We start from the raw sequence: 13,984 nt of genomic DNA on the forward strand, positions 1-13,984 counted from the left end.
GTTAATTCTAAGCCAGAGAAAAAACATTAAAAATCCGCATGCTATTTTGCATATTGCAAACTAGTGCTAAAATAGTGAAAGCACCACAAAGTAGTGATTTATTCTTAGCAAGATTTGCACCAAAACTGTACTTAACGCACTAACAGAGAATATTAGATTCTTGCTTTTTTATAAGTGTGAAATTTCTGAATAGTGCAGAATATTTAAGTAAATGCTATTTTGTTTATTCCCTTTTCTTGTGAATTCATTTCTTTAATGTTAATGTTAAATTAAGCTTTGAGAACATTCTGTTCTCTTTAGTAATGTACTCTTGATTACTTCCACTGTGTTTAGACCTGGTATTTGTAAATATAATACGTGTAGCATAGTACATGTACCTGTTTGATCAACAAATCACTTTATTTTATAAAACATATTTGTACGTCGGAACTATACGAAAAACTGGGGGTTCTGAGTTGGTAGTGTTTTTGCTAGAGAATTCGTAAAACCTTAGTATGTAATGTTACAAATCTACTTCACAGCCAGTCTATTTTCCACTTTGTTTAATAGCCTATGGCATAAATTGAAGTTAATTATTTGGGCTGACAAGGAACTCTGCTTTCTGTCTGCTTGCAGAGACTCTCCGAGGCAAAGATGGAGCTGAGAAGAAAAGATCAATCTCTGCGTCAGCTCAATAGACTTCTTACCCAGCTGGAGCAGGACAAGCGTCGGCTGAGAGAGAGCATCCACGATGCAGAGAGTGCCCTCTGCATGGCAGCGAAGTGAGCGCTGGGACCTTGGGGAGATCACTTAAAACGGACAAAAGATCAATTCTTACTTTCATGCGCAGGGTTTTAGCCCTGGCTAATGTAATGCTAGAAAACAAAAGTACATCTGTCTCTCTTTGAAATTCAGTGGTAGTCTTCTAAAAAGAAAACTGTTAGTTCAAGATACTAGAGGGTGTGTTTTCTATAGTTATTCTATAATAGTGCTTCAAATTCTGGGTCCTGAAATAGCATGGGCATTTTTGTTTGTCAGTTGTCTTACTGATTTGACAACATCATTTTGGCAGATCGCTAATACTCTGTTTATTTAGGAAATGATTGCTTGTTCTCTCTATTTCCACATCATCATTTTATAGAGAGATACAATTTATTTATAATAAAAGCAGAAACATCTGCTAGGTCTTAGCTGCCAAAGGGGCTGAAACCCATTTGGACCTAGCCTTATCTGTGGAACAGGATAGATCTTTTAGCTGATTTCAGAGAGTTTGGGATTTAGACATAAAACCCATGCCTTTTTATACCATAACCTGGAGAGCGGAAGGGAATGTTCAGGGACCAATCTTGAAAAGATTCGTAGTCAAAAGGTGTTCCAATAACTTGAATGAGATTATTACTAACCTCTTACAGTCATATAGTCAGATAAAAAGATAAATCTTTGCAGACTATGTTATCTGTTACTCTTACTGTAGTATGCGCTTTGAATATTGTTGGTCCATGACAAAGATTTTTTAAAAAGTTTAATTTAAAATTAAAATTTCTCATTATACCTGGGATACATTTGACCTCTGAAGAACAATAGCTTAGAAGCTTTAATGGTTTTATGTACAAGTGAAATAATGTAATTAATATAGCTATCAGTGAAATGTTTAACAAGCTAATTAAAATGACAAATGTTATTTAGTATGAGTGTATTAAAGCTGATGTGACCTGAAGAAGGATTTGCTATGGAAAGCTTGCCCCTTTTCACCCTGCCCCAACATATTTTACGCATTCTAGTAAAGATCATTCCCTGTGGCCCTTCTTATATTCAGAAAAGCTTGTTTTAACGTGGAGTGGTTTTAAAATTGGTTTTATTTCTGTAGATGGCAGTTGAATATTGACAAAGAAAAGACCCATACCATTCATCGTTCTACCAACTGTTTATAACAAATGTCTTTTTTTTCCCCCTTTGGAACTTATAAGTAAAGTAGGTGAAATAGACTTGACTTTTGTCCAGAAAATCTTATTTTAATATCTCTTCCATGACCCGAGGGCTAGTAAGCAAAACATGAGTGTCTTTCAAGCTCTTTCCTAATCTTTTGCATCGTTTTAAAGGATAGCAAGATGGCTTGGTCATTCCGAGAATGGCTATCTTGATTTTATTGCAGTGGTGGCCTGCAGTTCTGTTCCACTTTCTTCCAGAGTAGGGAGCAGTATTAATAAAAGTGTCTGATAGCAGTGAACTTGACAGAAATTTAGTAGCCTTTTGGTCATTCCTTTGCTAATAGAAACTCTGTATCAAATCTTCATCCCAGCTATTGTGTAAAAGATGATGTAAAGGGTATTCTGCATGCCTGAACAACATTTTTGGATAATAATCCTAAAGAATAGTTCTATAATCCAGCTCCAATTTACCTTACAACTGTAGGACTTCATGAATACATGAAATAAAGATTGAGTGAAATGTGTATTCTGGCATGTAGGGGTGCAATAGATTCATTTTTAAAACCTTTTTCCTAGATGCTATAAATAATAAACAGACTTCTGTTTTAATATGTTATTTAAGATAATGAATCAACTGTAGTCAGAGGGCTTTCTGTTCACAAAAATAAGAGCCTGGGGACCACCTATTATCCTGGGTCCAAAATTTCATCTAAAGATACTTTCCTTTTTATGATGAATAGCTGAGAATATGTGAGGAACAGACTGATTTCCATGTTATTAACTAACATAGAAATCAATGGTGTTCTGGTTCTATAGAACTGACTTCACCCAGACAAATAGCAGTTGCTACATAAAGGAGGCCAGCAGAGAAGGTGAGAAGCATGTCCTTGTCAGTCTAATCTGAAGAAAGGCAGGCTCCTGAAAAGAGAAAGATCTATGTGACAGCTTTACTAGGAGTGTAAAAGCCAGGCCTACTTTTCTAGCCACCTTCTTGCATTTGCAGTTAAGATAGTATGAATCAAGAAATGAGGAAGCAGTGGTCATTCCAGGCAGAAGAACACTGTGGTTTTGACCTCTGTTTTAGAAGCTCAAACAAAATACTCACATAGCTAGCAAGGTAAAAGACAGTTCTACCACATTGAGCATCAGCTTTTCTGGCATAGATTCCATTTTGTTTCCTATGGTGTTATGTTGGTCATACTGTCCTGTTCTCTTTAGTCATATGGTATTAAGCAACTTTAATTCCATTTCTGTCAATGCATCAGATGAGACCAAGGTTTTTTTATGGCAGCATGTCTTTCTTACTAAGTCCTAATTTAAAAAAAGGCATGGGACTAGTATTTCATTCTTCGGACTTCTGTTTCGTAAGGATAGGATCCTTGATGGAAGTTTTAAAGACATGATGTTTATAAGGTAGCAGAAAATGAATTTCTCCATCACTAGAGCTTCACTTCTTTTAACTACTTTTTTTTCCCCTTTTGTAATAGAGACAAAGAGCTGATTATTAGTCATATGAAGTCTGTGGAAGCCACTCTTCATAAGGTAAGAACTTGAAGTGTTCCCTTGGCATTTCTATTTCTAGATACATCAAGGTTCTACAGCCTCTTACCCTCAAGGAAGGAGGGGAGTAGAAGTTGTTGTAAAGCAGCTTCCTTCCCTTACAGTTTAAGTTTCCACCCTGAACTTCTTTAATCTCCAAAAACTATTCCAATTTATTTGAAAGAAAATGCATCTTTGTGATCCAATACTTTTTATTTTTAATATAAAACTTCTTACAAAATTCACCTCCCTTCTCTCAATCATTGAGCACTTTCCCTGTGTACCAAGTGAAGACTATTGATCATCCAAACAATTCATAATTGCTGCTGAGTTAACTCTCTACTAAGGAAAGTAGATGTCATCTAGTGAGGTCACATACGTGGTGAAAATAAGATATTTGGCTTTGTGGATGCTGCTTTAATTTTTGATACATGATAAGTAAAATAAGGAAAAGACAGTAAGTGTTAACCCGTAATGAAAAACTTCCGTGATTTTTTTTATACTTTTTTTTTAAAATTGAGTAATAACCTAAATGTGTCTCTTTGGCTTGTAATATTTTGCTGTGGCATAGTATGCTTTGAAGGTCCAGCAAAGCTGTAAATATAAATTATTTGGGAGAAAGGGCTGGTTTTAGCTGTAGCTCTGATTGTTTTATACCTGTTTTCAGTCCAGAGCAACACAGAGCAAAAGAAGTGTTTTTATTACCTGGGAGTGTTCATTTCCCTTATCACATCTTGAATTCCCAGCAACATGGGAATCTATTCCTTATTTTAGTTTCTGTGTCCACCAAAACTGGTGTTAATTTAATTTTCAGATACTTTTTTTAAGTTTTTCTTTCTTTTTGAAGTTCACAAACAGTGACAGTACCTTAACTGTGTGTTTTAGCTACAGCAAACTGTGCTGATAGGCAGTGTCTTCCTTTGTGTCCCTGTCTTCTTCATACTGGCTTCTTTTAAGCTTGGGAATTCTATGTAAGGCAAAACTTGTTGTGTTTTTACAGTAACATGTACATATAATGTCCTTGGCCTTGAGAATTCATTGTTCTGGATTGGAAGTTTGCATTTTGATTTAGAAAGCAGTGCTATATATGCAAAAGGATTGAAATGTTTGGGGAAAGGTGATAGCGGAGGTCACGTAGAACCATATGCTTAGTACTGATTCTACTGATGGAGTAAATGGATCGAGAAACTGCCATTTTTCTTTGAGAATTTTAGTTACCACAGTTGCTTCTTCGTTCTTCATATACATAGTTGTTAGGCCCAAATAGCTTACTGTTGAGTAGCAGAGTAATTTATCCTTTCTGGTTTGTAAACCTAAAGAATGAGGAAGACATAAGAATTTGAAATGTCAGGTTGCTTCTTTCAGTAGGAACTAAAAAGAATTGGTTGTAAATCATTCATAATTTGACATACCGTTTCTCCTAGAAGAACAAAGGGAAATTATTGATCTTTGGGAAATATCTGAAATGTAAGCCTTATGTCATAATGGTAGCTAGTTAGCTAACAGTAATGAACATGCCTTACGTGTAAACTATCAAGTTTACACTGTTGTTCTTAAAGGTTTTCTCACGCATTGGAAAGTCAGAACATGATGAAGTAAATGAAATACTAGTAAACAAATCACAAGCCTGTTTTTTTCTCCTATAGAAATTCTAGGAACTGCTTTTGTCTTTAAAAAGGGAAGCAAAAGAAAATGAGTAAAGTTCAGAATTATCTGGAATTGAACAAGTATTACTATTAGCTGCAGATATATTTATGGGAGTTTGAAATTGAACATTGTGATATTTCTACGTTGATGTATTCATGAGCAAACATCCACCAAATTCCCCTGCATGGCTTGCAGGATCTGTGTTATCAATGCATAAAGCTAAATTTTTGCCTATAGAGCTCAAAGGGATTTTGCAGACATCCTTAGTAATCTTAGTTAGGCTAAGGATAAGACGGTATGCACTGATATCCATTAAAGTGACCTCATTCTTTTCTGTATTTTATCACTACAAGAATTCCAGAAGGCAGCAATGTAGGTACTAGATCATCTGCCTTTGGGTGTAACATCTACACTTGGGTGTAACATTCAGCAAACAAAGGAAGAGGAAGCAGAGCTGAGGGAGACAGTCTCAGTGCCTGCTCCTAATGCAGCTCTAGGCAAGGGATCATTTACAACACTTAGTGCCTCCCCTGTGACTGGATGGGAAATCGAGTATCATACTTGGCTTTGTCAACAAAGTGCTTGGGCATGCTTGTGCCCAGAGTGATTCTTTTAAGACCATTTCAGAGCCACCTTTTTAAATCATCATGAATATTTACGAAGCATAAATGCTGAAGAACTTGAACATGTGCTATGCTAAGAGAGGAAATATTTTTAGCAGCTAGTTCCATATCCTCCATAACCTGCAAGATACTCCTTAGAAGATTATTTTTTATCTTATCCTGGGTCTTGTCATGCTGGCTATCTTCATCTGTTTCCTGGAGCTAGATTATTTGCACAGCAGTTCCTGATACCATTTAAATAAGAGATCTTTCTGGGTTTTATACTGTCTAAATATTGAAGACAAATATCAAAGTGCAAAGTGAATGTTTTACCAAATTTAAAAAAAAACAACCATCATCATCAAGGGCAAACTAAGGACCTCAAGAAGATTGAGTTTGGGTTCAGTGCTTCTCATAATATTAAAGATGACCAAAAGGCAGTAGCTGATTTTACAAAAAATCTAGGTTTGGAAAACAGATGCAATTTTTTTTTTCCTTCCTTAGAACCTGTTGGATAGCCTTAAACTGAAAAACTTAGCAAAGAGGAACAGGTTTAAACATTGGCTACTCAGAGAACTTGTAGCCATGACTTGACCAATTCCTTAAAAAGAACCAAAACGTAATGTAAGATGCAAAATGGTAACAGAAATAAATTAATTTTTAGTGGAACAGTTCTTAGAAGAAATTCAATCTGCTTGAAGTTCAAACATTAAGAGTTTTCTAAAAAGGTCTTCTCATCAAGAGAAAAAACATTTAAATAAATGTTTTATTTTAAAACCCATCTGCAGTCTTTTTTTATGCATTAAAAATAAATGATTTTGGGAAACACTTTCTTCTTAAAAATATGTTGAGAAGTTATTTTTGTAATAAACATACCCTTGTTATACTTGTTGATAAACTGTATTTCATTATTAATTTTTTCCGTACTTCTTAAGATCCCATTTGCATAAATGGAGTAAGGGACTTAGGTCTGTTCATTCTGTACAACTAGATTCTTTGACATGTGTAGTTGATAACTTACTAGTTATGGTAGTCCCGTCAGTGGAAGAAATCATTTTACACCATCTCTGCTAAAATCTTCAGCCTTCCCTTTTCTTGCTTCTGAGTTGGAGTGCCTGTGGTGTCTTAGCCGTGGCCAGCACCCGGGCGCCCCCCCTCCCACCTCCCCCTTATTAACAAGACAGGGGGACAAAATAGGATGAGAAAGTTCATGCTGGGAGGTTGTGTACTAGTTACTGTCACAGGTAAAACAGACCCGTCTTAGCAAAGACATTAAAATAATTTTCTCCTAAAATAGATTTGGATAGTGAGAAGCAAAGACAAAAAATGAGCATCGTCCTGCCTTTTGGGCTCAACATCACTCCTGAGTCCTCTGCCTGTGCCTTGAGGCACGGGGGGGATGAGGGACAGGGGATTGCAGTCAGTCCATAACGGCTTCTCTCTGCTGCTCCTTCCTCCTCACACTGTTTTTCTGCTCCAGTGTGTACTCTCTGTGGACTTCGGTTCCTTCAGGAGTTAGCCACTGGCTCTGGTGTAGGTCCTCCACAGGCTACAGGGTGGACATGTGCTCCAGCATGGTCATTTCTGTGGGCTGGAGGCAAATATCTGATCTGGTGCCTCAGGCACTTCCTCTCTGCTACTCTGACTGGTGTTCGCAGGGCTGTTTCTCACTTTTTCTTCCCTCGTCCTCTACCTTTGTGTTGATTTTTGCCCTTGCTTAAATACATTTTCATAGAGGGGCACCATCTTGGCTGCAGGGCTCAGCCCTGTCCTGCGGTGGAACTGGCCATGTCCAGCATGGGGCAGCCTCGGCGCTCCCCACAGAGGCTGCCCTGCAGCCAAGATGTCCCTGAACTGGCCACCTGTGAGATACGCGCCCCACAGCTCTATCTGTTGTAAAAAATCCGGACACTGTACAATCCAGCCTCTTATACACTTGTAAAATATGAAAGAAAATTTGTCTTTCTTTATCCAATTTAATGATATTTTTAATATCATTGTTGAAGATGGGCTGAGACCATTGAAAACTTGAGAATTAGTAACGTTGTAGTATTATGTTGCTATTTCTGATGAGGTCCTTATCAACAAAATGCATTTCCGTATGATGGTTGTTTTATGGCCTGTAAGAAATTAATTTAGAATAGGTTTAAGTCCATATAAAAGTAACTACTACCTCAGTAAAAACACTCAGTGTCAGTGGCATTAATTGTTAGTTTCAGCAAGAAGACCACAAATTGATCAGGTATTGAAAAAACAACAGTTATGAGGCTAAAGTTAGCTGCCACAGTCAGACTCCAATAGACGTGACTTGATACTTTGAGATGTACTGATGAGCCACCTTTCTCTGAGTTAATGTGGATCTATAGCATATCATATATTTTAGTTATCTGAATAATGATTTAAAAGCCCTTGTTTTGGAGATCTAAACTTGAGATTTTTTCCATAGCCCAGTGTCACTCCCGGGGCTTATTCTTCTGTGTGTTCAGACACATCAACAGAGTGAAGCCTGCTTGTGTGTGTGTGTGTGTGTGCGCTCAGGGTATATTCATCGCTGCCGTCCTTGATTGTTCTGTACTAACCCTGCCACAAGCCTATTGAAACAGTGCGTATGTGTACATGCAATAAAATCACAAAAAAGCCCCAATATTAAAATTCTGAATGACTGCTGTTTATACTGAGAAGTAGTAGTAGGAAACAAGCTATTACTTCTCTGGGATAAGAAAAAAAATGCAGTAAAAAGATTACTGTTTCTCCTCCTCCATCTCAAATTAGCACCTCTTCATTTCAATGTTTTATGACTGACTTTTGTTCGCTCCCCCCCGCCCCCCCCTGCAGTAATCTGACTTTCTTGATCCATGTTCCTAAAGATCAGTTGTGCAGGACATACAGGTGTTAGCACAGCTGGCTTGCTGATGACAACTCTGTCCATATAGCTGTCTAGTGTGTCATCACTCATATTGTTCAGTGTCATTCTGACCTAGTCAAGCTAAAAATGGTACTCCAGCTCAAGAGGGATTTAAAAACCTTGACAAACTAAAGATAAGACATTGCCGAATGTCATATCCATGTGCTTAACTGTTTTCAGTTTAGACATATCTAAATAACTAATTTCAGGGTGCGTTTGTCTTCTTTGTCTTTTTTTTTTTTTTTTAAAGGCTGAATACTTTTATGTAGTTTGCCTTCAGTAAGGAAAAATCCTTGTTCGGAGATTTGTGGAATTACTGAATGCATTAACTGTTATTTTCTCCAGACATAGGTTCATTTTCAGCCCAAGGTCACTGAAATCCATTCACAGGGGATGTATTACAGTACACGTCCTGCAACTACAGTGAAGCTTAGGTGCAGTGGTCAATGTTTGCAAAAAACAACTCTGGATCAAATTAACATCTTATTCAACAGAGCGTGTAGTCTGTGTAGTAATATGAGAAAGCTTGAATTAAACTTATGGGTAAGCCTGGGATGGTATTCTACTCTGAAAATTAATTTCCAGAATCTTCACTAGTTTTTAAGAAAAAAAAAAAAAAAAGAAAAAAAAGAAAAGAAAAAGCCAAGCTTACCCAAAACATCAGTTTTAGGAGATACATGGACACAAATGCCATTATGCAATAATTAGTGTTTTTTTTAAAACCACCTATGAAATGGGTTGTATTATAATTAAATATAGATTTGCATGGCAGTAATCAAAAGTGATAGTCATTAAATCTTTATGCTAATTCTGAAATTTTTAGTATTTTTTCAATTAAGTGAAATATTTGGTATACTTAACTGCATTCATGTATGGCTACCTACAGCAGGATAAATGTTATTTAAAATCTGCATTATCAACAGAAGTCAGATGCTTGGGTTTGAGCAAGTATTACTTCTTTTGATGAAAGAGTATGTAATGATCATGTGGCCTTTAATGAATACTCAAACCTAACTGTGATGGCCATATAACAAATATCTATTCAGCTGTACCATGTATCTCTTTTCCCCATCCCTCCTATGAGGCACTATTTTGTCTAAGCAAGATTAAAAAGAAAAGGTTTTTTTGCAGTTCAGTTGCCTGGATTTGCTTCCCAACATTATTCCTCAGCTGTTTCGCACTTTGATTTTGGGTATAGTTTTCCAGTTTTTAGATGTTTGATTTTAAGTGCCTTCTGTTTAAGTGATGCAATCTTGTCTCAGGCAGTCTCTCAACTTCTGGAGTGATCCTTGATTGCTGAAACATCCTCATGGAAAATATTGTGTCCATGATTATACAGGCCTTCATTCAATAAGATGAATATACACTTTTTGGGTGGTTTCCTTATTTTCAGGGCAGAACTTGGACTCTGGTGTTCATGAACAACTGATATTAACAGATTGTTTTGTGGATCTGACAGGGTGCTGTGGTATATACTTTGGATATCATGTGTGCCGAATCCTTCAGCAAATCTTTTGGGGTCTGTATTCCCTTAAAGGCAGACACTTTATTTTAAAGGAATACAGGATCACATTTCAGGTGTGATCACCCTAGAGAGCCCATATGCAGGAATGACAGTATATGGATATATCCCGAGAAAGATCATCTGTATTGGTAACTTACTTGAGAACTACTGTTACTAGTACTGTTCAGTACTATTGTTGCTGCAACTTCCTTCATGTATATTCAGTTACCTTTTTTTGTATAGGGTAAGAGAACATCATCGGTTCACAGCTGAACAATAAAAAGTAGGAAGTCTTCATGAAGGTTTAGTTTTATCCACCAATGTATATACTTTTTATTATTCTTAGCTCCATGATCATTTATGCCACTGTGACAAAGACTTGCTTTTTCAAATGATGTAGTATGTAACTTCTGTTAAAGCGCCTCTCATCAAAGAAGGCAAAGGACGATGCTCAGTAGATGTGCATGTCCTTGATTTGTGCAATATGGCCTCCATTCTACGTGCTGCCCTGGAGGTATGGACATTATGCAGCTAAATCAGCCACATATTTACAAGACTGTGGTTAAGAGTAAGATGTGGTTTGCATTCAAACTGCCTCCTTCTATTATTAAAAGTTATAAAAACATTTTTGTTAATTATATGTCACATGCAGAACACATTAGAGTGTGGTAGAAACCATTTTGCTTGCACTTTTTTAGAATGATTTGCATAACATATTTGCAACTTCTGTTATCTCAGCAATATGGTCATCTCAAAGTCAAGGGGACTAAATCATTGTTTGCCATTCACTCATCTCTGAATCAGTACATCATTGTAGTTTTTGTTCCACTCCTGAAATGGCAGATGATAGGCTATTAAAAATAGTAGTAGGAAATAAAATATGCCAAAAGTCTTTTACTTTCTAGGTACTAGTCTTTATGTAGAATTGGTGGACTTTGAACTTATAAAAGGTTCTCATATATAGCTTGCATAGTGAAGTCTATATCCATAAGTAATCTTATTTTCTCTGCACCATAAAAAAGCATTGAATTAGGCCCAAAATAAGGAAATAAAATCTCAGTTTTGTTGTACCAGTCAGACAGTAATGCAGCAAGGACATTAGGGAGGGGTGAGCCCATTTACAGCTGCTAGCGTTTAGTACCATGTCTCTATGGGCATAACTGGACATGCTAGCTCAAACTGTGCAGAGGGTAAAGAAGTGAGCACAGAAGTGGGGTGTAGACAAAATTATTGTTATCTTTGATCAGCAGAGAATTTTTAAGATCATTTTTGGACACGTAGAACTAGCCCACCAAATTCTACCCCTGGATTCAGTCAATGACAAAACTTCAGTTTATTATTCAGTTTCAGCTTTGATCTGAATTCATCAGTACTTTATTGATTTTAAATTGAGTGGCTATAGTCTTGTTTTCTGTGTTGCTCTCTTAATTAATTAAAAAGTTAAACGTGATCATAAGTCACTACAGTGCTTTGTTTTAAAATGTTTTAAGTATTGTGGTAGAGTTGTGTGGATCGATTTTTAGTTTTGCCTGTTTTCAGTCAGTCTTTATTTATGGCTAAGCTGATAAATCTAATGATCATGCTTAGCAGCCCATTGTCGCAGTACTTACTGAGCTTCACTCTTGCAACTCTTGCAACTTTTCATGGTGTCAGCCAAAATTATGTTTACCATAGTCAGAAATAGCCTAAATCTTCACTAGCATCTGACATAGATACATTTTTATATTTTTTTTTCCTCTGTTAATTTTTGACTATAGGGAAGTGAAACTGGTTTTAGACATTTTTAATAATTACAATAAGCCTGATTAGCTGATCAGGTTTTTCCGATTGTAGTTACTAGGTCTTTAGTCTAAGGAGACCTCTCAGATAAGATAATCTTGCTTTAGATTTCACATGGAGGAAAAATAAATGTCATTAAATACAAAAAAGCTCTGAATGGTTTTCCTCCCTGACAAGCAACCAAAAAAAAAAAAAAAAAAAAAAAAAAAAAAAAAAAAAAAAGGTTTGTTTTAATAAAATTACCGGTTTTACCTTTGCCTGATAGTGTATGTGAGTACTGTGCTTACGTCCTTAGAGAATGAGAAAATAATCACAGTCTCCCAGCTCCTGTCATTATCTTTCTGGATTTAAAAAAAAAAAACCCAAAAAAAACCCACACACAAAAAAAAAACCAACCAGGAAGTGATGAAATTATTTCTTAACTAAGATTTCATATAGGTATGGCCTTCATATAGGTATGGCCTGTGCAGGATGATTCCTGGCCAACGTGGCCATTGTAGCTTTCCATGGCTTGAATAGGTAGCCAACTTGTCAACTTGAAGACTGTTTTCACTTTTAGAGAAACAATGTCATGGTATTTGTACAATATATGCCTAGTCTTTTGTTCTTACAATTTTTCCTGAGCCCTTGTATTTTTCAAAGCTTCATTTTCTCGGTATGCATGTGGTTAACGAGATTTACTCTTTATGATTTAAGTATTTACAAACAAAAAAAAAGTTTTGGGGTTGCTTTTTTTAGTTGTGAATCTTCATACCAAATATCGTACGCTTTAAGGAGCTAATAGGTACTTTTTTGCTGCAGTGGTGTTAATGGCATACGTTAACCACAACTCAGCCATTTTAAAAAATGGCTTTTATATTTTATTGTTCAGTGAGTGTCAGGCCCTAATACTGAAATGGAGAGTTTGAAACTAATAGGGTTAAAAGGACTTCCACTGTCTGTATTGTGTGTGTATTATACCTACATTGCTTATACATTGTTTTTCTCCCCCTAGTATTAGCAATCTGCTTTTGTACTTTGACATAGGGATTTCCCTTGTGAATTTTGTCACAGAAAAAAGAGAATCATCAATATCGCAGTTAAACTTGACTTTCAAAGCTAATAGTATCTCATTTGGGGGCTGAAATTTAATAAATTTTCTTTGATTCTGGGTGAGTTTTTAAACATCAAACAATGAATTGGCCAGGGTGCAGTAAAATATTTAGATCTATTGACTACGGTTCAGAAGGGTAGAAGGCAAAACACTGGTGGTTTGATGTTGATAAATTCTTAGTACCTTAATCCACATTAATGTTTTCTTTTATCTGTGTGCATACTGGCACCAAAGACACTGAAAAGTTGGGATATATAAGCTATAAAAATGTAAATCAAGAGTGCGTATGTATGTGTGTGTGTGTGTATATAGATGTGTGTGTATTTAAATAATGCATTTTGTTATATTCAGTGAGGTTAACATCTGACCGGAATTACACATGCTGACAGAACACTCTGGAGAGTATGTTTGTTTCACAGGACTGTGTATCCTGAACCTAGTGCACTATGTGTGCAAAAAATGTGCGGAGGACCTTTCCTGTTATAAAAATTGCATCATAGTGCATATGTTTGGCAGCCACAGGTATTGACAGGAATTCTTTAGGTCAACTTGGGAAATGCAGGGCTCCCTATTCCCACAGAACAGAGCAACGAATAAAATAAAATCTTCTCTTCTTTGTATCAGTAGATTTACACATGCATACTTCTTTAAATCAGAGCAGATTTCAAAAGCTGTATTATTATTTTTTGAAATATGTTCCCTCATAATCAACATTTTAAAAAAATCTAATTTTGTAAGTGGTTACAAAAAAGTAATCTGGGATTTAAGATGAATGGACATATGTTTTAATTCACGTTTGAGTTCTTTTGCGCAAAGAAGGCTCTAAGAAAAAACTGAAATCGGTTTTGAATAGTATTTAGTAAATGGTGTATCTAAGGATTTAGATGCATTTACTATATATTTAGTATATGTTTTAGTATCAGACTGGCTATTGTTGTTAAAGACAGTAAATTGTTTTTACAGTACTAGTTATTACTACCCAGCAGATAGAGTCTATGCCAAATGTAT

The 13,984-nt window shown here is 36.1% G+C and overlaps 1 protein-coding gene across 1 annotated transcript in view; it reads left to right on the plus strand.

Moving 5' to 3' along the window:
• CCDC171 (coiled-coil domain containing 171) overlaps positions 1-13,984 on the plus strand; it is a 152,176-nt gene that overhangs the window by 92,174 nt on the left and 46,018 nt on the right. The window contains exons 20-21 of the mRNA XM_014952582.1: positions 616-761; positions 3,395-3,449. Of these exons, the coding sequence (XP_014808068.1) occupies positions 616-761; positions 3,395-3,449 (201 nt within the window). The remainder of the gene's footprint in view (positions 1-615; positions 762-3,394; positions 3,450-13,984) is intronic.

Source organism: Calidris pugnax, unplaced genomic scaffold (genome assembly GCF_001431845.1).
Source record: "Calidris pugnax isolate Ruff unplaced genomic scaffold, ASM143184v1 scaffold208, whole genome shotgun sequence".
Taxonomy (NCBI): Eukaryota; Metazoa; Chordata; class Aves; order Charadriiformes; family Scolopacidae; genus Calidris; species Calidris pugnax.